The sequence below is a fragment of the Leptopilina heterotoma genome, unplaced genomic scaffold, assembly GCF_015476425.1.
Source record: "Leptopilina heterotoma isolate Lh14 unplaced genomic scaffold, ASM1547642v1 Lhet_8, whole genome shotgun sequence".
Lineage (NCBI taxonomy): Eukaryota > Metazoa > Arthropoda > Insecta > Hymenoptera > Figitidae > Leptopilina > Leptopilina heterotoma.
In genome coordinates this window covers 1,084,403-1,110,744 of record NW_025111180.1, presented here as the reverse complement: position 1 = coordinate 1,110,744, position 26,342 = coordinate 1,084,403, and the positions used below count along the sequence as shown (strand labels likewise).

Below are 26,342 nucleotides of genomic sequence, written 5' to 3'. Positions count from 1 at the left end.
CCGTCATTCTTCCGACGCGCGTAGAAGAATGAAATCTGCAGGCGGAACAAATCCAGTACCGCGCCAGTACTGACGAAAGTAGAAAGGCGGATCCAAAATTCTGAGCCTAATCTGTTCCGCGCCGGTTGAATTTTGGGATCCGAATCGGTACAAAACATCGGTGCTGGCGGTCCGTACGGGCGCGGATCCCAGGCGGTTGTATAATCCGACATTCGTCCGACTTTTCCTCCTGGGTAAAATTGATTTGCGGTGTACTCTAACTCGCAACAGAATCATCCAAAACAAAAAAATCAAAGTGCATTTGTTAAAGGAGATATTTTTTGAGGTAACGCTGGGAGTAATTTTTTTTTTATTTTTCGATTTTTTGTAGCACTTCACGGAGAAAAATGGAAAAATGATTTATGCAGTCAGTGTACACGGAAAAAAAGAAATTAGCTGCAGCAGTAAACAGATGTTTGCTGTAAAATCTCTGAAAATTAGCTACCACAGCGAAGAAGTTTGCAGTGGCAGCGAACATGTTAGCTGTGACAGCAAACATTAGTAAAAATTTAGTCGAGTTTGCTGTCATAGCGAACTTGTTTGATCTCACAGCGAACTTGTTCGCTGTCCCTATTTCAACGAATAAGGTTTGCTGTGGCAGCAAAATGTTCGCTGCCACAGCAAACCCTTTCTATGCGTGTAGTACTCCTTTATAGAATAATATATGTGACAGGTACACACTACAGTATTAGAAGTTTCATAGCTGAACAGTTTGGGACTCAACACAAGTTATCCCATGCATCAGCTTAAACAAGACTGTTTATATAGTCTAAGAGGGAATAAGAGTATAAAAAATTAGAATGAGAAATTTCTTTCTCATGTAATTGTTAAATGAACGCGGCAGTGTACAAAACACAAGTCAATAATAGAAGCGAATATTGAACAAATAGTACTCAGTCCAGTTCTTTCGAAAAATGAACGCCGTGCACATAAAGTAGATACCTACTCGAAAACCACAAGTTATTCTCTCTCTCTCTCACACTAATGGTCGTTCACTTATCTTACCGTTTCACTTACTCTTACTACTCTCAACTATTATGCAGTGCAGTTAAGTTAATTAAATTATTAAATATTGCTGTGAGAATAATTAATTATACATTTCATTCAACGTCAATTTACTATTTTGTACACGGAAAAAAAGAATAATCAAATTTACCATAAGGAGTGTCAAACTTGAAAAAGGTTAGGAAAAAATTAATGTTTTTTATTTATTTATTATTAAATTCTAATAACCGTATCAAATTGAAACTAGTTGACAATATTATTTATTCAATATTATGAGTATTGTTGACATCCATAATTACATTAATGACAAAGTAAAATCGACGCATATTCTAATTTATTTCATTGGTAAGGGATGTTTCTTAAATAGGAAATTTCCCCCATCGATTGCGTAGCCGAGAGGCTTAATGTAAAAGCGTGCGATTTATAATTATATGCGTATATTTAGTTGTATGGTTAGGTAGGTGTTCAATCCCTTATGATTGTAAGATTTTCCGATGCATTTAGTTGTTAATTGTAAGTATGAAGATGTGGGAAGAATAAAACTTGTGAATTAAGGAATATGAATATATAAAGAGTGCATTTAACATATTTTTCTTTTTTTTAATGATTGGTTACTGTTTTTTTTTATATAAAATTGACGAAGTGAATACAAGGAAACACTCGTTTCGCGTCACGTCGGCCATTTATTTTGACAGGTTCCGCGCCTGCGTTCCCTTATTGTGAAAATTTCGAAGTAGGGGACTGAGTCCAGTTTCTCTACTATGCACACTGCAGCGCGCCTTATAATCTTCGCCTGTGTTTCAATGCTCTTTACAGTGACATTTGGAACTAAGGCCCTCTAATACACTATACGCAACACCCTAAGATGTTTGATGGAAATGAATTAATGTACTTTTACTGGACTGAGTCCAGTTTTTTCAATATTGACTCCCAGTTTTTTAAACTCTATTTTTCTCAGTGATATTGAAAGCTAAAAAGTCGATTTTCGCTATAAAAAAATCGATTAATTTGTTATTGTAAAATTGGTAATTTAAAAAAAAGCTCCCATCCATAACTTAAAAAACATCTCCTTTGACAAATGCACTTTGACTTTTTTGATTTGGATGATTCTGTTGCAAGTTAGAGCGTACACCGCAAATCAATTTTTTTTTGGAGTCGCCTGAGGAAAATCTCATTATCTCGCTCAATTATTAATATTTTTTAATTAAAATTTAGAAAAATATTGTTCAAATGTTACAAAATTATATGCAAAGCGATAAAATAAATTAACTTTTTGCGTATCGCCAAAAAAAAAATTCTTAAAAACATGCTTTTTTCACCGTTAAAACCTTACCCTCCCTTAAAAAATGTGACATTTAAGAAAAAAGATTTGCAGGCATTAAATGCCAGAAAAACAGTATTTTAATGAACGAATTAATCTTAAAACCTCTGTAACAATTTTTTTTCAAATATGCATTAAAAATTGTCTCCCAGATTAGAATTAGAAATCAGAACTTGACATTGACTGAATGTATAATTTTTCCACACTTTTTCTAGTTTACTAATTATTATTATTATTATCTATATTTATTATTTTATGATTTTTACATAACGTTTATTACACGAATCTTTTTAACTTTTTCATTTTTGCTTCCTCATAAAGGAAGCTTTGTATTAGCAAAATTTTGGATTGTCATTTTTTGACATATTTATAAATTTTTTTTTATTATGCCTAATACTTTAGTACTTTATATATGCACAGGAACTCCCCGTATAAATGTTCTAAATAAATAAAAAAAAATTTCGACGTATTTTGACCTCCGAAGTCCAAAAAACGGATTTTAAAAATTTGTCCCGATGTGTGTGTGTGTGTGTGTGTACTAACATTACATTTGCGTCAATATCTCAGAACGAGAAAGAGCTAAAGGCCTCAATTTTTTTTTAAATTGTAGGTCTCCCCGGGGGACATAAAATGAGAGTATTTTCAGCCCGATTCATGAAGTTTAACTATTTTTTTTTTGCATTTTTCATTTTGTAAAAAAACGTTTTTTGGACATAACTTAAAAAAATGGAAGGACACTTATAAATCTTTTTCTTTAGTTTTGTAGAGTTTTTTCACACGCATCTTTTGAGCCCTAATTGGACATTTTTCGTCCATATTAACCGGAGATATTAAACTTTTAAAAATCAAAAATTTTGGAAAATAAGACTTTTTTAAAAATTTTGTTAAAAAATGTAGAAGTTTAGTTTTGTTTTGTATTTAGTTTTGTAGAGTTTTTTCACACGCATCTTTTGAGCTCTAATTGAAGATTTTTCGTCCATATTAACCGGAGATATTAAACTTTTAAAAATCTAAAATTTTGAAAAATAAGACTTTTATAAAAATTTTTTTAAATTATGTAAAAGTAACTTCAAAAAATTATTACCAACTTGAAGAGCATTAAAAAACGCTTCGATTGACCTGTTTTTTAACCTGATTCGGGCAGAAATTTTGAAATTATTGGTATTTGAAAAATCAAAAATTGTGGAAAATATCATTTTTCCAACATTCTTGTTTATTAACTTATATATATGTGTAATTATTAAACTATTATTACCATTTTATAGAATATATAAAAACACGTTTTTTGGAACAAGATTAAATGATTTTTAACCCTTTTATAAAAAGTAATTCTTATATTTCAATTATTATTATTTCTATGAGGAAGCAAAGTGTTCATGAAATGAACACCAAAATTATGAAAATGTACAACTTGGCAGCGGTTTTTTTCTGTCGTAGTCAAAAAAAATTTTTTCATTCTCTAAGAAAAATTATTTCTTTAATACGACACAAATTTTATTATTTATTAAATTAATAAAACAAAAAACAGATAAAATATCTATGTCGTTAATAATGATAATAATTCTCAATAATAATAGTACTAAATAAACGAAATAAATAAATAAATAATAATAATAATCAAAAAATTAAATTTCAATTCTCTATTATTTATTTAATTTGTTTTTTTATTTATTATTAAACTCCTTAATTTGCATTTTATTTAAATGAAAAAAAGTGTAATTCTCAACAAGAAAAAAAAATTTAATTCTTGGTTTTCATCGCGAAAACAAATTTTGAATTTAAACGACATTTTACATGTACAATGTTAATCCGTGAACAAAAATGTATCTTCAATGTAATATTAAAATTACTTTCGCAAGAATCATTGATTGCGAAGACACAAAACGAAGGCTCGAAGAAATAAAATACCCCACCTGATTTCCAAGACTACTTTCATGGGCTTCAAAGTCCAAGGTGCAAGTATTTCCGCAGTTAACAATAACTGGTTTTGAAATGAACACATACCGTACGGAAAATTATTTTATTGCAAATTCATAAATTACTCTCGTAATAATGAAAACACACGGAAAAAAAAGTTCACGAATCTCTCGTGAACTAGTATATCACTTTTGGATAGGACACAAAATTCTTGAAATTCAACAAACACAGTTCGTCAAAATTTCATCAACTCCTTCACTAGAAACATAGTACTGTTTCCGAACTTTTCGTCAAAGTTAACGAAAAATTCGTGAACTTTTAAAAAATGCTAAAAACAAGAAAAAATAATTTCCAGACACTACTTTTTTATAGTATTTCACTTTATTTGATAACTTGACGCCTATTACGCACCCAACTACACAGAATACACAATTTTATCGCCATTAAAATTCGTAATTCGCTTCACGGGATTCGAACCTAGTACCTATACCCTATAACATAATATTTCTAACAACTAACCGCCACGGCTAAATCTAGATACACTGTCCTTCGACAAACGAAACGATTAGCTTTGTCTGCTGTAAAACTCAGGACCGTGCAAAGTAGAAAAAGTCCCTTATCGTAACTTTTAATTCATTTTATGAATTATTTGTTTCACAAAGGAAATTAGCAAACAAAAATATTCACTAAGTAATAAAAAACACTGATTCTAAATAATAACTTTCATCAAAGAATTTTCCCGAATGTAAACACCGATGACACCGACTGAATGATGAATGCTTGATCAGCCATATTTGATGCGCATTACGAACTGCGCATACTACTGACACTCGCGAGTTCACGATTTTTTCGTGAACTTGTACCTCTACTTTTGACGAACTACTCTTCCTTAACAGTTCATCAAAAATTCATTAACTTTGTTTCAGTTTTTCGTTGACGTTCACCATGTCTAATCGAAAGTGAATGAAAATTTTGAAATTTTGTGTCCCATCCAAAAGTGATATACTAGTTCACGAGAGATTCGTGAACTTTTTTTTTCCGTGCAATTAAAAAGAAATCATGGAGAAACAAAAATTTACGATCATCAAGAATAATTTGTCACGAAAATTTTTTTGAAAGCAAACAATAAGAGAAAAAATCTCTCATTTGTCAGGGAAAAAAATTTTTCATACATTCAATGCATCAACCAGAGTTAATTTATTTATTTAACAATAAAATAAATGAGAAATAAATAATTTTTTAATTATTTAAGACAAATTATTATTATTAATAAAATTATTTTCATTTATTTATTTAATATTTCAATTTATTACACCCATATTATTATTTTATATTATAAAAATCATTATTAATTTAAATTTTGTTTCAAGAATTAATTTTGAAATAATTCAGATATATTTTGATAAATTGTATTGAGTAAGGAAAATATTTTATTGTTCAATATAAAAAGGGTGACAAATGACAATAATTACATTGCTTGAAAAATGAACAATAGAAATGAATAAGAAATTAATTTTAGATACTCTAATCTAATCAGGAATACTAATTGTTTGTTAATAATTATTCGATACATTAATTTTGCAAACGTTTCATAATATATGTGTAACTTGGATTTTATTATCACGGTTGCAGTGAATGCAACACTTAATTCTTCTTTACATCTTATTAATTTGTTTATTAACTAATAATAATTTTATTAATGAAAATTATTAAATTAAAATAATAAACTATTAATTAATATTAATTAATTAATTAATTAATTGGTCTATATAACTATTGGATATTGAAATTAAATTAATTAACAGTAATATAATAATAATAACCGTTACCGTTCAAAAGAATTTTTGCACAGATTAGAATGCTCAATTTTTACGTTTGTAGAATAAATACGGGTCGGGTTACGTATAGGTTTGATGCTGATAGTGATTGCCTTTGCTGCCGTCAGGGTAAGGACAATTTGATGCATATTCTTGCGGAGTGCCCTTCTTGTGTGCATTTATGTAAGTCTGCTGTGCCGGAAATTTTCTCAGGGATGGATGCTTTGGATAATATATTGAATATTTTAAGTTGTGAGGACAATTATTTAATTAAAAAGTTTGTCAATTTTGTAAAATCGATTCTCCTGGAGAGATTGCATTTTAAATCCTCTTTAAATTAATCTATTTTATGTTATGTATATACTTATGTCTTTTTATATAGCGATTCTCCTCTTGTATTGCCTTCAATGGGCGTAAAACAAGTGTAAATAAATAAAAAAATAATAATAATAAAATATTTTCAATATTCGTGTAAATCGAATATAATTAAATAAATTTTTTTGCTTAGTTCTTTCATCCAGTTGAAAAAAAAGTTTACCTTGAAATGAAAAGAAAAAACCGAATAATTATTCAAATATTTTTTCTAGTGAATAATTCTACAATAGGAAAAAAAATTTTTCAATGTTTTTTTATTATTTATATTTGTCAATTAACGATAAGAGGTTGTTACCCCGTCGAGACGTTTAACATTCAAGTTGTATGCAGAACGTAAAACACTTTTTCATTGATAAGTTTTACATTCATTATGTAAATGTATTGTCATTTTTTTGATATGGTATTTAAGACCAATTGGACATAAAATTTATTACTATAAACAAAATTTATTTATTTACTTAAAATGTTTCTCATCAAAAAATTTTAATTATTCAAGAAAAAAAAATAATTTAATTATTCTATATTTACAAATTTTATTTTATTTAATTTATAAATTTTATTTTATTCGATTTCCAAATTTTGTTTTATTCTATTTACAAATTTTTACTTTTACCAAATTTACAAATGAATTAAAATTAATTTTCAAAATAATAATAATTCAACTTAATTTTATTCGCAGTTTAAAAATTTATATTATATATGCAATTTCCAAATTTTATTTTTATCAAATTCATCAAATTAATTGAAATTAACTGTCAAAATAATAAGAGGGTGAAAGTAGAATATCTAAGGAATCAATCACAGTGCTTCTCTCGACTTAAAATAAAATTATTTCCTTGCAAAAAGTACACCTTATGTTAATTAAAATTTATATAACAATTATTGCAATATTAACGGGAATTAATAATAAAAAAATTACAAATCAACAAAACTTTCCAATGCGCACTAACGTAACTTTAATCCATTTATAAAATATAAAATTTGAAATGGAAAGTTTTTGAAAGCACTTGAGAATTGACTCCTTATGATGTCAATATTATTGACATTCGATCAAATGATTGAAGTCACATTTTATTATAATATATATGGTTCATAGAAATCTAAATAAGAATAAGTACAGAAAAAAATTCTTTTTTTCATAAATCATATAATAAAAATCACTTTTCGATGAATAAAAAGAATCTATTAGAATTTTAAAGATATTATGAAAAAATTTACAACAATTATTTTCAATACTTACAATAATTTTCATAAATTATCATAATTATTTTCTATTAACTATATTTGAAATTACAATATTTTCTTTCTATAAAGGTGTTCATAAAAACGAGATTGTATATTCATAACAAAAGAATTCAGTTTATGAAAAACAATTATTTATGATACTCGTTTTCTTTCAGGACATATATTAACAAGAAAAAGAAAAGAAAAAAAACTGATTAACCTTTGATCTTGAATTTAAACACTACATTTCCAGACGAATAGAGAATTTCCTAAATTTAGAAATAGTTCTCTTTTTACCGAAATATTTGTAAATAATATTTATATTTATTATAATAAGTATAGTAAAAAATTTATTTATTACTTGGCATAATTTACAAACAATGTAAAGTTGTTATTATTAGTTATTAACGTAAAAATATATTATTAACTTGTACATAACTATTTAATATTAATTTTCTTCACTAGAATTCAAATTTCAGTGCGTTAATTTTAAAGAAAGATAAACACTTATAAACATTGTAAATCATTTGATTTAATTAGCAACAAAGGTTCTCAATCAAGGTTAAAAAGTTCCGGATGAATAATTTTCAATCTCTTTTATGGACTCGCTTTTGTTAAGTTCTACTTCCTTTAAAATTTTCTTTTATTCGAAAAAATCGATTTTTATTAAAAATTTAATATTAATATTATATTACTAATAATATAATAAGAAATAATTAAAAATTCAAATAGAAAATAAAAAGAAAAAGAAAATAAAAAATACTATTAATAGGGAGCGTTCACAAATGATGTCACGCAATTTTTCGGGATTTTAGACCCCCCTCCTCCCCCCTGTCACGCAATTTCATGCAATTTCCCATGTAAAAATACATTGTGTCACGTTTAGTAGAGACCCCCCCCCCCCTCTACCCCCAAAAACGTGACATCATTTGTGAACGCTCCCTAATATGCACTACCACTATAATAATAATTATTATTCAATTATTTATTCTTGTCTATTATTATTATTATAATTAATATTTTATTGCAATAAATAACTTCGTTTATAATTAATATTATATAAAATATAGCTAATATTTAAATTATATTTTAAATAATTACATAAGATAAAAAGGTTTATTTTAATCCCTTCAGTTTTCAATTTTCTTCTCTTTTAATGAGATCAGGTATAAGAAAAAAAAATTCACACAAGACCTCCATTTGAGATAATGAATCAGTGTACGGCCTTCTTGTGTATATGAATACCAAAAAATTACGATAAAGTATATAAAAGTAATGGTCCAAAGTTTCATTAAAATCAAAATTTTAGGAAGACGACATTTTATCAATGCTTTTTTTCTATTTTTTTAAATTCTCCAAACAAAACAATTATAAAAAAAAATGCAGATTTTGATTTAAAAAAATATTAAAAATACAAAAAGATATGAAAAAGATAGAAAAAAATACAAAAGATACAAGAAAAAACAAAAACATACAAAGAATATAAAGAAGTAAAAAAATACAAAAGGTACAAGAAAAAGCAAAAACTACAAGAAAATACAAGAAAAATATAATATCCTTTCTTAAAAAAGACATGGAGTGGAAAGGTCGAATGTATCGAAAAGTATCGAAGTAAAGAATGGGCAATGAGAATGTAAAATCTTAATAGAAGGGTGTTTTTAAAATTGTTTATACATGTGAAGGTGGCGCTGCACTCGTATGTTATTTAAAAAGAGCGCGAATATATAAATTTTATTTTTGTTAAGAGAAAGTACACATAACAAATCTTATTTTGCATTGTCAAAAAAAACGTCAATATTTCAAATATAAATAAGCAAATTATTAACTGAAAAAATTTAAATATTATTATTAATGAAATAATGGACTTGGACAATGGACAAATAAAAACTAGCACCGTAGACGGCCGCTTGCGGCCGTCGGAGGAGCTAGTAAAAATTAAAAATTATGAAAAGATGTTAAAATAATTTATAATAAAATACCTATATGAAAAAATATAATAAACAAGTTGTTCATTTCATGATCATTAAGCTTCCTCAATATAATATATACCAATTGTTTAATTTTTTATTTTAGAATAATTATTTTAAAGTGTTAAGATAAAATGTCAAAAAATACAAAATTTCAATTTTTTGTGAAAATTTAAAATATTTATTAATTCTATAAATTTTGATAAAATATATACTTTATATACATGAATCGATTCGTATTTATGTCAGGAATGCAATTTTGACAAGAATTAATAAAAATTTTAATATAGAAAAAAGTTACTTCAAAAAATCCAAAAATTATTTTTTCAAAAATTAAAAAATTGTTGAAAAAAATTTTTTTTTTAGATATTTTTGAAAATCCTTTTGTCTGATTTTTGGTATTCGTGACCGTAATACACCTACAAAATTTTATCAAAATCCGTCAAGACGTGTAAGAGAAAATTTGTCCACAAGAATCGGTGACATACACACACACACACACACACACACACACACACACATACATACATACATACACACACATCCGGACATTTGTTCCTCTCGACGAATTATATATACTACACTTGAAAATTTGTAAAAATAATTGGTTCTAAAAAATTCGGAAATCGACATCACTATAAGGCTTCCTTTATGAGGAAGCAAAACAAATAAAAAGCAAGTTTTCTTTTCAAATTAAGGTCAAATTCCATTTTTTTCCTCTCAAGAATAAATGATCCGAACACGCATCGCTCTATTAGGTGGAAATTTATAATTATTTCCATTGTAACAATTCTACTTGCATCAAGTGTCGAAAATATTTCAGTCCCTATCAATTCGTAATATGTGGACGTCCACATGAAAAGGGCCCATATTGTCGGTTCTAGTTTTCGAGATAATCGCAATTTAGTAATTTTTGAGCAAATTCTTAATTTTTTTTTATTTTTTATTATCAATCTACATGTTTTGACAAGTCGAATCATGCGGTTTTCATTAATTTATCGATACTTTAACTGTTTGATTTCATTGGTTCTTTAGAAAAATGAAAAGGGCCCATTTTGTCGGTCATTTGCAAAAGTAATCCGTATTTTAAAAATGGAGGTATAGAAAAATTAAAAACCTCTTGATTTTTCATCTCTAAGGTGTCCTGGACTGTAAACAATTCTTATCTGAATAACTTCTCAGAAGAACCAGAGATATTGATGTTAGAGTCCTTGTTTTTGTACTCATAGAAATGAAAAATTCGATATTTCGTGAAATTTTTCGTAATAGAGACTGTTAAAAAAATTTAAATAAGTTTAATATCTACTCTTTTTCTTCAAATGACACAATAAAATTGTACCTAATCATTAATCCTGTAAAAAAAATGGGTTTTTAATAGAAAAACTGTCCTTTTTAGAAAAGGGCCCATATTGTCGGTTTCTCGTACTTAAGTACGAAATTTTTCAAAATTAAGAGGGGGGAAGGTTTTAAAAATTTAAAACTTATTGGTTTTTCATCTTTTAGGTACCCTGGACTGTAAACAATTCTTATCTGAATAACTTTCCAGAGGAACCAGAGATATTGATGTTAGAATCTTTTTTTCGTAATTGTCGAAATGAAAATTTTAATATTGCGTCAATTTTTTCATAATAGAGACTGTCAAAAATTTTTAAATAAGTTTAATATCTATTCTTTTTCTTCAAATGACACAATAAAATTGTACCTAATCATTTATCTTGTAAAAAAATGGTTTTTTAATAGAAAAACTGTCCTTTTTAGAAAAGGGCCCATATTGTCAGTTTTTAAATTAATTAATTAATTAATTAAGGGGAGGGGGTTGTTCTAAAAATTTAAAACCTATTGGTTTTTTATCTTCAAGGTGCCCTGAACTAGAAACAATTCTTATCTGAATAACTTCCAAGAAGAACCAGAGATACAACAATTAGTTGGTATCGCAATCTTTAATTCCGTTTTTCTCTAAATGAGGTTTTTGGCGTTCTAAACTTTGAAATTCCGTAACTCAGCGAATTTTCAACCAAAAAAGTTCTAAGACCACTCAAAATTCTCCAAATTTTGCCAGGATTACGCCCATGTAGATAACTCCAATAGTGCCAAAATGGGCCCTTTTCATGTGGACGTCCACATATAATAAATAATTAGAAAAAAGAAAAAATTTTTAAAATAATTAAAAAAAAGACTTTTATTAAAAGTTCACTAATTAATTGAAAAAAAATTAAAATGAAACCATATAATTTTATTTATAATATTAAAATTTTCTTTTTGTTAAAAATAAATAAAGTGCTAAAAAACAAAAAAAATTGTAAAAAAACAATTAATAAAATTTTACTAATTAAAGAAAGTTCTAAAATTTGGAACGTTCAAATGAACGAATATTTTTTTCTATCACAAAAATTACTAGAATAAAATAAAAAATAATTGAACACTTATAGAAAGGAATTAATTATCTAAATTACCAACACTGAGAAAACTGGAGTATTGGACTAAACATCTGGAGGGACAAATCGTTGATATTTGAGAGTTAGCTATTGGATAACAATCTAAATGTTCAAATACACCATTGACAGATATTCGTGCCATTTCTCTAACAGAGGGACAAATTAACCATCTTGAGAAATCCCTTCCTTATCCGGCGCGAAATGAATAAATATGGCAACCTAACCCCTAAATTAAATACATAAAATGTCAGAAAAATAATATCGCGCGCATCAGATCGTACACATTTTCTGCGCAACTTTTAACCCTCAGATATAATGGGAGAGAATATACAAGTAGATTTCCATTATCAATTCAAAATTTATTTTAGAAGGACTATTTAACTCTCTTCATAAGCAAAGGAAACATACACTTTTCGAACCTCTGAATTTGACTCTCCAGTTTTCTCAGTGAAAAGATTATTATTTTCCTAGTATGTAAAAAAATTCAAATTGCAACGAAATATAAATAAAATCATCGTTTATTTCAAATTAATTAAAACTAAAAATAGTTGAAATCTGTAGAGACAAAAAAAATAAAAAAAATATTATTCTGAATAACAGATGAATTTTACTATTTTAATTGTTATAATATTATTAAGAAATATTTAATTATAAATACAATACAGAAAAAAAATTTCTATCCAAATTAAAATTTCCCCTTTATTTATATTATACAAATAAAAAAAGAAAAGAGCAATGAGGAGAGGGACTAAAATGGAAATTTCGAAGGAAGCTTTCTTTTAAATTCAACGAATTTAAATTTCGTATTCTATTCTTTTTCGCTTTTTATAAATTTCTCGTGATTCGTTGAACCCCAAAATTTAAATTTTTACAAAAGGAGTCAGCCGTCTTGAATGTAAATTTCCGTAATACATTTGCGTAATAAATTAGTCTTTCAAATCACTGTTTTTAAATTTTAAAGGGAAAAAGAATAACATAAAAACTTTTCCTACTTTCTTACATATTTTATTTTTCAATTTTTCCCAGTGAGACAAAATACGAAAATTAAGAAAAGATAATTAAAAATATCAACAACAAAAATAAAAAACGATAAAACAAAAACAATTTTTTCAAAATGTAAACAACCAGTAATTAATAAAACTAAAGAATAATAAAATATTACGAAACTTTACCAAATTTTTTCTCTAGTGAGCCAATAAAATAAAAAATGTTAATAAGTCAAAAACAATAAAAAAATTATATGACAATAAATATAATAATTATTTATAAAATACAAAATAATAAAACCGCTGCCAAGTTGTATATTTTTTTATAATAATTTTGGTGCTCATTTCATGAACACTTTGCTTCCTCATAGAGATAATAATAATAGAAATATATGAATAACTTTTTATAAGTATATGGTAAAAGTGATTGAATCTTGGGTCAATCAATGTATTTTTAAATACCCTACAAGATACATAGTTATAATAGTTTAATAGTTAAACAAAATTTTCAAACAAAAAAGATGAGAAAATGTCATTTTCCACAATTTTTGGTTTTTAAAATACCAATAATTTCGAAATTTATTATCGAATTAGGTTCAAAAATAGGTCAATTGAAGCGTTTCTCAATGCTCTATAAGTTGGTAACGATAATTTAAAAGTTACTTCTACATTTTTCAACAAAATTTTCAAAAAAGTCTTATTATCCACAATTTTTTATTTTTAAAAGTTTAATATCTCCGGCAAGAAGGCTAGAGACAGGAGGTGAAACTTCGGTAGTGGGGATGAGTCAAAAGCCTTTCATTAACCAGGCGTTTTTCGTTTCGAAAAGTCGCCGGCGCGGTGCTTCTGCCCATCACTCACACATTCAAATTCTTGTATACCATATGTTTTACATATGTGTATGATATGATTTTAATTACGTGTGTAGCTGCGCAGAAGTCCGTGTGGTCTATTGCGGCGAAAACTTTTTTTGAAAGTAAACGCCTGACCATACATCAGCTGAGCGACTCAGCATTGCCATACCCCCACTACCAAAGTTTTACCTCCTGTCTCTAGTCTTCTTGATCTCCGGTTAATATATGGACAAAAAATGTTTAATAAGCGCTCAAAAGATGCGTCTAAAAAAACTACAAAATTAGAGAAAAACATTTATAAGTGTCCTAACATTTTTTAAAAGTTATGGTCAAAAAACGTTTTTTTACAAAATTAAAAATCCAAAAAAAATTTAGTTAAACTTTATTAATCTATCTCAAAGCACTCTTATATTATGTCCGCAGGTGAGGTCTACAATTTAAAAAAAAATTCAACACAAAAGCTCTTCATAATTTTGAGATATTTATGAAAATGTGATGTAAACACACACACACACACACACACACACACACACACACATAGGGAATGACATTTTTTAAAAATGTCATTTTTGAACTCCTGAGGTCAAATAACATAAAGATATGTCAAAAAATCGAACTCGAAAAATTTCGGTATTACAATACTTCCTCTATGGAGGAAGTAATATAATAATAATATTTATAATTTTATTAAAATAAACTTATTCTTTTTCTTCTGCTTCTTCTTTTTCTTCTTATTATTATTATTATTATTAATATTATTAATATTGTTAAAATTTTTATTGAAAGTTTTAAATAAAATTAAAAGGAATTGAATTAAATTTTTCCTTTTAATTTGCGAAATAATGAAATTTATTTTCCAAAATCATTTCGAAAACTACTTTTTTGAAAGAATCGTGTGAAAAATAACAAAAGAAGAAAAAAATAAATGCAACCACTGTGATTATAGTAAAAAAAATACTGATCGGTAGATATCAATTGCGTCATGACGGGAAGTAAAACCTCAACAGACCTTACGAAATATTTGTTTACTCACGTGAAAAGTCAAATAAATAATATTTTTTCCCTCCTAGAAGAAAAACTCAAAAAAAACTAACAAGAAAGGAGAAAATTCACAACTTTAGTTCACTCTAACAGAACACCATTCAATTCCTCCCGAATAAAAAAAATTTACAAAAATACTAAAAAACAAAAACACTGAGTTTTTTCCCCCACTTTATATTGTGGGCTATAGGACACTCTCAAACACTATTACGGAAAAGTGAAACTCAACAACATAAGGAAGACCGCACCTCCTTAAAAAAAGGAAAAAAATATTCCCTACTCTAAAAATTCAGTACTAATTCACTATCAGTTCATTAATAGACTGAATTTAAAAATTCCAAAAATTCCCACACATTAAATGTCACAAAAAGGAATTCAAAAATTCAATGACAAAATAAATGATAATAAAAAATAGTATCGTGACAGCTGACACTGACTTATTTTGTTTTTATTTTCAAAACTCTTTTTTTTTACATAAATGAAAAAAAACGCGACACAGTTTCACACAATTTTTTTTATCTGTATTACACTTTTTGAAGGCTATTTTATATCTATGTACGTATTATTTCAACTGTTCTGAGCAACAGGGTACACAAAGAGCGATGTGCCAAGAGCCAAGAATTTCACTCCACACTTGTGCGTCGACTGCTTTGCTTCCCACTTTAAAACCCCACAAATACACTCTTACGCTGGCAGACACAAACACACTCACTGAGGCACTAATGAAATGTTTCAAAATATTTCAGAGACGAGAATTTACGTATTTTCTCTAAAAAAGAAAAAAAATTCTCCTTCCAGTCTCAAACTGGAACACATTTACTATAAAAAGACCCAAATTTCCTTCTGCTCATAATTTTACAAAATTAAAATCAAAAATGTTTCGGGAATTTTTGTTATTCAAGTAATTAAAAATTATTTCTTCAATTATTATTAAACTCTTATAATTTAATTATTATTTTACTATTATTATTATTTTATTATTATTTTTATTACAATTATAATTTTCCTTCAAATTAATAATTAATAATATTATCAGTAACGATAAGAATAATATAAATATTAAAATAGTAAAAAAATTAAAATAAAAAACACTAAGAATGATAATAATAATTATAATAGTATAGTATTAATAATAATAATAATAATAATAATAATAATAATAATAATAATAATAATAATAATAATAATAATAATAATAATAATAATAGTAACACTAAAAAAATGTAATTTATAATTATTACGTGTACTACATAATCAATTATTATTTTATATTAATAATTAATATTATCCTTGACTTCTAAAAATAAATATAAAAATTCCCTTAAATATAATATTAATATTTTACCTGGTTAATATATTTCGAAGTAAACTTGAAAAATAAAATTACGTATAAAAGTACGCACAGAGATAAAACTTACAAAGCTAGAAAATAAAAAATAATTTTAAAAACAAAATTGTTCCAAATTGAATTTTATTATTGAAAATAAAATTTAAACGCGAACATTTTTAATTCTGCGAGAATTTAAAAACCCTTTTTTTGAGGTTAAGTTAAATCGCGAGGACATCAAAATAAACACAAATTTATTTGTGTGTGTGAGAGACACAAAAATAATAATAATAATCGTCAAGCAGGGATGGGTACGTAACATACTTCATGTATGTTACCCGGGTTTGTTACGTATGTTACGCATGTATGTAACTCGTTTGGTTTGCTACCCTACGTATGTTACATTTCATGACGTCAGTCAGAAGTAAGCATAACCTCAATTTCTCTGGTTGTGGCCAATCCGGCACTTGGCCTTGTTTATTATTATTCTTTTAATTAATCATTAGTCCTGGAAATTATTGTTTTTAAAATGAAACGAGGTGGAAGGCCTCTTAATAAACCCTTTTTCAACAACTTAGTTATACTCCTACGACTCCTACCAAATTAGAAAACGGGAGAGTAGGAAAGTAGTTTGGATTTAAAGTATTAATAAATTTTTTTTAAAAATCTGACTCCACAACCGTAAATGGAATGTTGCATCCAAAAACAACATTCCCAGACTAAAGTCTTCTTTTGATAATTCCATTTTAGATTGTTTTCCTGTTCCTAAAAATATAAAAAAATCCGTTACTTAATTTATACGTTTATATATAAGACTTTCTACAGGATCAAATATCTATTACATTAAATTTTTATAACTTAATTTATTGAATCCAAAATCATTCTACTGGAAATTTATATACTTTATACATGTAACTATAAATTATTAATCTTATAATTATTTTACAAAAGTGAGGTTATGACGCACCTTTGATGTTTGCATGTTTGTTACGTTTGCGACAATTTGTTACGTATGTTACTCATTTATGTAACATAAGTAGAAAACCTCGAGTTTGTTACATTTATCCATCCCTGTCGTCAAGGCATTTAAACCAGTGAAGTAGGAATTTATAAAAGAGCCCTTCCCTTTAAAAATTGGCGCTAAAAATTTAAAAAAGATTAATTAAATAATTACGAATGAAAATATTTTCCTAACTTCAATTAATTAACTAATAAAAATTATAAATATTAATTATATTTATTTTCCAGTTTTTTTAATTTTTTCAAATTTTTTTTGTTACACTATTTTATTATTTATTTTGGAAACGTTTTTTCGATCGAGTTATATAATTTAATATACATAAATTGAATAAATTATTGTTTGTATTATTATTTTTATTTTAACTATTTTTTTTATTATTTTTATTGTAATTTTGTTCAAAACTTTATTTTATTAATTTATTTCAAAAAATGAATAATAGTAAAATCTAACTTTTTTCTTTAAATTATAGTCAATTTTACTAACAAATGAGTAGAAATTACTATTTATTAGTAAAATTTATAGTAATTTCTACTACCCCAGTAGCACGTAATATTACAGCAATATTGCACTGCAAAAAGAAGTATCTTAATTTAAGATGTTTTGGTAGACACTTTTTAGTTACTTGAAATATCTTAATTTAAGATGTTAAAAGTATCTTCGTACACATTTTCTGTGGTATTTTTTAGGCAAAAAGTTTTGAGGTTAACTATGGGCTCTTATGGAAAACACTTAATGTATCTTAGTTTTTAGTAACTTACACTTATAGCGCATCTTACGATTCTCAAGTAACTTATCGCTAAACATCTTATTGCAACAGAAACATCTTAATTTAAGATACATTAAAGAACTTACAAAAGTATCTTACTTTTCTAAGATGGAAGAAATATCTTCATCACTGCTAAAACGTATAAAGCATCTTAAATATCAGTAAGATGCTTTAGAAAACATCTTATTTTAAGATGTAAGATACCATTTTTCCATCTTACATCTTATTTTAAGATATCAAAAAAGACACCTATTTTTGCAGTGTGAGAACACTGCATGAACATTACCAATATTGCCTCAATGTTGTCAATGTTACTAGAACATTACGTGCTACTGGGGTAATTTATTAGTAAAATTGACTTATTCAAAAGCAAAAAGTCAATCATAAATTCGAATTTAGAGAGAAAATAAAATATTTTTAGTTAAAATACTTTTAGTTAAAATAGTTTTATTAAAAATATTTTTAGTTACAATACTTTTAGTTAAATTATTTTTAGTTCAAGTATTTTTAGCAAAAAATATTAAATAATAATATTAATAGTTATTAATATTAAAAATAATTCTCTAAATTTTACTAATAAATAGTCATTTTTACTAATTTATTAGTAAAATTTACTAAATTTAAATTTAGAGAGAAAAAAGAAGAAGAAGAAGAAAAACAGAAAGAAGAACTAATATAATTATTTATATAATTTGTTATTAATATTTTTGTTATCATTATTATTTTTACTGACATTTTTTTTATTACTATCATTTTGCTTTTATTGCCATTTTTTTCATAGAATAAATTTTCTCACTACTACAATAAATTAGATTCGAAAAAACTGAAAATTCCTCCCGAAAAATATCTACGCTCCTGCACAAAATACGCATCACGTGAGAAAGAAGACAACTGTCCACGAATAGCATTTCAGTTGGTAGTTGGTAGACATCTCGAATTGAGATTGGTTCAACACTGAAAATATCGCGCACTTATTAATGAAAACCACCTTAAATGTAAGTCCAATGAAATTTCGTTTTACATCAATTTTACAACCAATCTCGTGACAAACGAAAAGTTACACATTTTTCATTGACATTTCCCCAAGTACATTTTTGTTATCGTGCGGAAAAATTTATAAAAGAGACACACACATTGTATTATTTATTTTTCTTTTCGTTGAAAAGGATAAAAAATGTTTTTCACTTCTATTTGCGTTTATTTGACAGTTCCGTAAAAGTACAAAAGAAAAAGAAATAAGGGTCAAAAAAATAAAATGTAAGTTATTTAATTTTAAATAATATCTCAAAGAAAAAAAAATTTATAGAAATGTGTTAATTTTTGGAATAGAATAAAATAAAATATTGTCAATAAAAAAAACACAAATAATTAATTATTAGAAGTTAGACTATTAATTTTTTGACCTAAAAATCTTTTGTTTGTAAAATGATATAAAAATATGAAGATAATTTTTATACAAATACTATTTCTTATGGAGAAAATTTCTCTTCGTAAATTTCTTTTGAAAATTTCTTTTAACTGAATTAACTTACTTTTAATTTTTCTTTTAATTATAATTAATTTTTAATTTTTTGCACTTTTGGTAAGAAATGGTAAGAAAATTTAAGGGTTGTTTATTTTTCAAGAAAGAGTTGCTAATAAAGAATTAAAAATAAAATGTAACATTGTGTGCATAATAGTGTTTAACTTATGTGCATAATCGTATATCTTTGAAACAAGAAACAAATGTTTGCTGATAGTATTCAATTCGACAAATATTTATGCCAAAATTTTTCACGCAACATCGCCGACAAAGACTTTGGTTACATACAAAATTTCTAAGAAGTTCATAAAGTAGTGCGTTTTATTCAAAGTAGAACGTTTGTTAAATTTAAATTTATTGTTTTTTTATTTTTATTACTTTATTTTTTTTTAAGAAGGAGTTGCAATTAATAGTAAAATTAATTCAATAATCAATTTTTATTTTAACAAATTTTCAATTTAATTAAATATTTAAATTACAGTTGTAACTGATATTTGGAAAAAAGTTCAAAAATGAAGTTTGCCGAACATCTTTCTGCTCATATTACGCCGGAATGGCGAAAGCAATACATTAGTTACGAGGTATTTATCATCAAAAAAAGAGAATTTAATGAAAAAAAAATTCTATAAATTAAAAATTTAAATTCACTTAAGAATAAATATTATTAAATAAATAATTTTTTCCCACTATTTTTTCTACAGGAAATGAAAGCGATGCTTTATAGGGTGGTGGAGGAAGCACCATCTTCAGAAACAACAGAACCGGAAGTCATATCAAGACATTTTGCAACATTCGATGAAACATTCTTTACATTTTGTGATCAGGAATTGAAGAAAATAAATACCTTTTACTCTGGTGAGTTACTCGCAACTGAATTTAATTAATAAAATAATCAATTATAATTAATAACATTAGTAATAAATAAGAGTAAATAATTTTCAAATTAAATAATTAAATAATTAATTGGTAATTAATTAGTGAAAGATAAATTAATTTGTGATTAATTAGTAATCAATGAGTTAAAGTTAAATTAGTAAATTAAAATATTAAAATAACTAATAGTGAACACAGTACTTTAATAGTAATTAATTCACAGACAAGATTAACTATTTATTCGAGTAAAATACAAAAATTGTTTTCTTCTTTGAATTTCCATTTGGGAGAGAATTAATTTTATTAAATCAATTATTTAATTTTTGTATAGAGAAGTTGGCAGAGGCAACACGAAAATATGCGGCATTACAGAGCGAATTGAAGAGTGCCCTGGATGCCCATCAAGGCGGTGGAAAAAACAAAGGGAAAACAAATCAGAAACCCCATTTGACAACAAGAAAAATAAGAGAATTAAAACTTGCATTTTCTGAATTTTATTTATCGCTAATTCTCCTGCAAAATTATCAAAATTTAAATTACACTGGATTTCGAAAAATTCTCAAAAAACATGACAAGGTAAATAATCAACAACGAAAAAGAGAGTTTTTTAATTAAAGAAAGATAAAAATTAATTATAATATAAAAATTAAATCAATTAATTACGTAAATTAATTATATTAATTAATTACTTGAATCAACTATAAATTAACTATGTATATATTTATCTAGATAAATGAATTAATTAGTACCTAGTATTTAATTAGATAATCAAATAATTTCGTAAATTAATGAAGTTCGCGGATTAATTAATTATAAAATTTAAATTTCGTTATAATAAAATTGTGTATTTTGTTGATTGTTAGCTTCTGTCTGTGGACACTGGATCAAAATGGAGAGAGGAGTGCGTGGAAGTTGCACATTTTCACACATCAAAGGATATTGATAAATTAATTCAAGATACAGAAACATCGGTGACAAATGGACTTGAGGGAGGCGATCGTCAAAGAGCAATGAAAAGACTTCGAGTTCCACCACTTGGTGAACATCAAAGTCCATGGACCACTTTTAAAGTTGGACTTTTTTCCGGCAGTTTCATTGTTCTTTTCGTCACCGTCATTCTCTCAGGTTAATCTCCACAAATTTTTTTCATACAATTATTAATTAATTAATCTATTAAAAACAAGAAAAAATTTTTAATTATTTCTTCTTCTATTTTTTTCTATTTATTCTTTCATTATTTTTTCTTCTATTTTTCTCTTCTATTTATTCATTTAATTAATATTATTATCTATTTTCAATTAATTTTCTCTATTCAGCATTTTTTTCGCACGAATTTCATTTTCTTTTCTTCAAGAATTAAAAATTTTGAACTGAAAAACAAAATGAAAATGAAAAATTAAATTTTGTAATTAAAAAATGTTACTTTTTTTTATTATTTTTTTTATTTATCATTTTTTTATGAATTTCATTTGTTTCTTCATAAAATTAATTTTCTTTTTTTCTGAAATTAAAAATTTTGAACTGGAAAATAAAATGAAATTAAGGGCATTTGAACCTTGATGACGTTTCAGTTTGTGCAAAGCATGTGTGACGTCATCAAGTTTCAAATGCCCTTAAAAAATTATTATTATCTACTTTTTTACTTAGCATTTTTTTCATGAATTTAATTTTTCTTTCTTTATTTTTCATTCAAGAATTAAAATTTTTAAAGTCAAAACTGAAATAAAAATAAAATTTTACTGAAAAACTGTTCTTCTTCTATTTACAGCAATTTTTCACGATGGCGGTGAAAATTTGAAAGTAGCCTTTCTTCTGTATCGTGGACCATTACTTATTGTACAATTTCTATTTCTAATTGGAATAAATGTTTATGGTTGGAGATCGTCAGGTGTTAATCATGTATTAATATTTGAATTGGATCCTCGAAATCATCTTTCTGAACAACATCTCATGGAACTTGCCGCAGTATTAGGTGTCGTTTGGGCATTGAGCATTCTTAGTTTTTTGTACAGTGCAAGTTTAAGTATTCCACCATACGTTAATCCCCTTGCACTCGTTATAATTATGGTCGGATTTCTCATCAATCCACTGAGAATGTTTCGTCACGAGGCTCGATTCTGGCTGATGCGCATTATGGTGAGTCCAAAATTATTTTATTTTTTTTATTTTTACTCTTAAATTTATTATTAAATTTTTTATTATAAATAGTAATTATTATTAAGTATTTTATTTTATTTATTTTTATTTTACCAATTTTTATTAAATGCTTATTATTATACCAATTAATAATTAATTTAATAAAATAAATTGAATAAAAGAATTAAATTATTGGTAATTAATAAAAATAGTTAGAATAGAAATAAATAAAAGAAATGGTAAAAAATAAAAATATGAATACAAAAAATTAGAATAATAAAAAAAACAAATTAATGATTGTAAACAAATTGAAAATAGAAAACTATTGAAATTAATTAAAAATATAAGCAGAGTGTAAAATAAAAATGAGTGAAATAAGAAATGAATAAAATAAAAAAATAAGTGAAATGAAAAATGAATAAAATAAAAAATGACTGAAATAAAAAATAAATAAAATAAAAAATAAACAAAATCAATAAAAATCAAAGGAAATAAAGTGAATTAAAATGAAAGAAAATAAATCAAAAAGAAATAATTAAAAAAGAAGTAAAATTAAAAAAACGAAATAAAAAAACAAAACTAAAAATAAAAAATTTATTTAAATTTTGATTTTTTTTCCTCATCAGTGGCGAGTGTTAATTGCTCCATTGGTATTTGTGAATTTCGCTGATTTCTGGCTGGCGGATCAGCTCAACAGTCTTGCAACTGCATTTTTGGATTTTCAATTTCTCCTTTGTTTTTATATAACCAATGGAAATAATTGGCTCGAAGCTGGACGTACAGATCAATGCACATCAGGTTCTCTAATTATTAGACCATTGGTGAATTGTTTGCCAGCATGGTTTCGTTTTGCCCAATGCATAAGACGTTATCGTGATTCCAAGGAGGCTTTTCCCCATTTATGGAACGCTGGAAAATATTCGACAACTTTTCTCGTTGTCACTGCAACATCATTGCGTTTCTATTATAAAGGTAATTATAATAATAATAATTTTCATCTGAATTTAAACAAGTCCATAAACTAATTTTATTTTATTTATTTTATTTTATAATTTAAAAAAATTATTAAAAAACAGTATTGTCTTTTTTAATTAGTGAATAATTTCTTTGTAATTTTTTACCGTTCAGGGAGTTATGATAATCATTGGGAAAGTCCATGGTTTTGGTTTTGGCTTGGAAGTTGTCTTTTGAATTCAATTTATTCGCTGACGTGGGATTTGAAAATGGATTGGGGCCTTCTCGACAGTAATGCTGGTGAAAATAAATTTTTACGAGAGGAAGTTGTTTATTCATCTTATGTAAGTAGCTTTTTGTTTAATTTTTGGAGAATTTTTATTTTTAAACAAAATAATTAGAAATTTCATAATTAAAATTTTTTTAAAGAAAATAAAAACTTTTCAAGTACAAAAATTAGAATTTAAATAATTAAAATTTCGTAGAGAAAATAATTAAAATTGTTTAAAGAAAACAATATAAACTTTTTAGAGAAAAATATAATTTTTTTAAAGAAAATAATTAAAATTGAAGTAATTAGGTACAATTTTTTCAAAGAAATTAATTAAAATTTAAGTAAATATTATTTCAAGAGTAATTTTTTCTCTACAAAAAATTAATAAAAATTCTTCTAAAATTGAAATTTTGAAAAATTCAAATAATATTTTTTCAGGGTTTTTATTACTTCGCAATGATAGAAGATACAATAATTCGATTTTCATGGGTCGCTACATTTATTCTTCACGATTATTTTTCCGTTTCAAACGATTTACTGATGTCAGTAGTTTCTCCGCTGGAAGTTTTTCGGTAAGATTTTCAAAATAAGTTACTAAAAATAAAATAAATAAAAAATAAAAACTAGAATAAAAAATAAATACTTGCCAAAATAAAAATAAAAAACTTGAAAAAAAATATTAACTAAAATTAAAAACTAGAATACAAAATAAAAACCAAAATAAGAATAAAAAAGTTTAATAAAATATAAAAACGAAAATAAAATTAAAATAAATTGAAATAAAAAGCAAAAATAAAAAAATAAATTCCATTTTGTAACTGAATTTTCTTTTTCAATCAGACGTTTTGTTTGGAACTTCTTCCGATTGGAGAACGAGCATCTGAACAATTGCGGTAAGTTTCGAGCAGTAAGAGATATTTCAATAGCGCCAATAGAGAGTTCCGATCAAACGCAAATATTGCGCATGATGGATGAAGAAAATGGAGTGATTAATCGAGGCAAACGTAAAGGTATTGGTAATAAAAAAGCCAATCAAAAAGAAGACAAACGCTTATTACTTAAAGACGAAACAATTGACTTGGATGCATCGACAGTCAGTTGAGAGAACAAAGAAGCAAAAACAAAAATTTACAATTGTTAATTAAAGCACTAGTTGAATATTTCTTTTCTCTCTAAAACCACTTGCCTTAACGTTTATTCGCTCAAACAAAATGGTCACACAGCTGAATTTTAATTTAAAAAAAGGGAAGGAATTAAGAAAAACTATTATAAGTGCCTTTTTCTAGCGTTTACTGATTGAAATTACTATTTTTATTGTTCGTTGCATTTTGTTAATATGAGTAAAGAGAGAAAGAAAGTGAGAATGAGAATTAAGACGTTTGGCCAAAGAAAAAACAAATTAAATTCAATTCCCAACAAAAAGTTTCTAATTTATTTTCGATTATTAATTATTAATTTCAAGGAATAAACGAATTATCGATAATTATTATAATAATAATACAAATTATTTTTTGCATAAATAATAATAATATTAATTATAATTATTATTTGTACCAAAAAATAATAATACTAAGAAAGATTATTATTATTTATTATTATTATAACACTCAATGCCCGTAGATGAATAAAAAAATTAATAAATATTAATAATAAATATAAAAATATAAAAGAGTAAATTAAACTAATTAAAATTGAATTAAAATAATAAAAAAATGAAACAACAAATTTTAAAAGCAAAAAGAAATTAAAAAAAGCAATTGAAAAAATAAATTAACAAAAAGAATAAAAAATGTCAGTTCAATTAGTGAAATAATTAGTTAATTTCAATAAAATAATTGAATTTACTTTTAGAATTTAAAATTTCATAGTAAATAAATAAATAAAAAAATATAAAATACAATTTTTTAAAATATTATTTTTTTAATGCTAATATAAATTAAATATAATTAAATATTATTTTTAAATGTAGCATTAGAAATTATATTTCCGAAATTTGTTTGGCCAACAAAAAAATGTCTTTCTATTTGTTAAAAATATTACTTGAATGAGAATTGAGAGAGAGAGAGAGAGAGAAAATGGTAAAAAAATTATAGTTAATAATATTGTTTTTGATAATAGTGTGATATAATATATATTTTGTGACGTTTCATGTCCATTGTCTTCAGCGATTTCGCAATCCCATTGAAATAATTAAAAACATCTAAAAAGAACATTCCAAAAAAAATATCCAGACATTTTTGACTGATTTCAATTTTGCGATAATTTTAAATGTTATTTTTTCTGTTTTTTTGCAACAATAGAAATTTTTACTTTCATTAATAAAAAAACATTCATATAAAAGTTAAAACCAAATTACATGAAGAAAATCAAATAAATTATTTCATAAATCGATTATTTTTTTAATTTTTCAAAATAAGAAAATTAAATTAAATAGTAAAATTTTTTCCTAATAAAAAAATATTTTTCTTTTTCGAAACTATACAGATTT

General features: G+C 25.4%; 2 protein-coding genes across 7 annotated transcripts in view; one reads left to right on the top strand and one right to left on the bottom strand.

Moving 5' to 3' along the window:
* The window catches only part of LOC122511006 (carnitine O-palmitoyltransferase 1, liver isoform), a 67,415-nt gene extending 50,865 nt beyond the window's left edge, over positions 1–16,550 (bottom strand). Inside the window, exon 1 of one of the 5 annotated variants that reach the window (XR_006302482.1) lies at positions 14,974–15,634. The gene's annotated coding sequence lies outside the window, so the exon portion shown is untranslated. Of the gene's footprint in view, positions 1–4,278; positions 4,454–14,973; positions 15,635–16,326 lie in introns of those variants that run through there. The other 4 variants (XM_043625995.1, XM_043625988.1, XM_043625992.1 and 1 more) reach the window with 4 other exon arrangements.
* Positions 16,551–18,982: 2,432 nt separating this feature from the next.
* Positions 18,983–25,365, top strand: LOC122510987 (xenotropic and polytropic retrovirus receptor 1). 2 transcript variants are annotated; one of them, XM_043625960.1, is made up of 10 exons: positions 18,983–19,090; positions 20,099–20,198; positions 20,319–20,472; positions 20,822–21,066; positions 21,354–21,615; positions 22,259–22,626; positions 23,253–23,598; positions 23,755–23,924; positions 24,293–24,426; positions 24,695–25,365. In XM_043625960.1, exons 2-10 carry the CDS (start codon positions 20,130–20,132, stop codon positions 24,954–24,956), a joined length of 2,010 nt encoding a protein of 669 aa, XP_043481895.1. In that variant the 5' UTR covers positions 18,983–19,090; positions 20,099–20,129; the 3' UTR covers positions 24,957–25,365. The 2 variants fall into 2 exon arrangements, with proteins under 2 accessions (XP_043481895.1, XP_043481894.1); XM_043625959.1 differs by lacking the exon at positions 18,983–19,090 and adding an exon at positions 19,127–19,352.
* Positions 25,366–26,342: the final 977 nt, after the last annotated feature.

Bases quoted from the DNA above. Each gene is read 5' to 3' on its own strand.
- LOC122510987 (XM_043625960.1), top strand. From the start codon at position 20,130: ATGAAGTTTGCCGAACATCTTTCTGCTCATATTACGCCGGAATGGCGA. The intron at 21,616-22,258 runs GTTAATCTCCAC...TTCTATTTACAG, and splicing joins CGTCACCGTCATTCTCTCAG to CAATTTTTCACGATGGCGGT. The intron at 23,925-24,292 runs GTAAGTAGCTTT...ATATTTTTTCAG, and splicing joins AAGTTGTTTATTCATCTTAT to GGTTTTTATTACTTCGCAAT.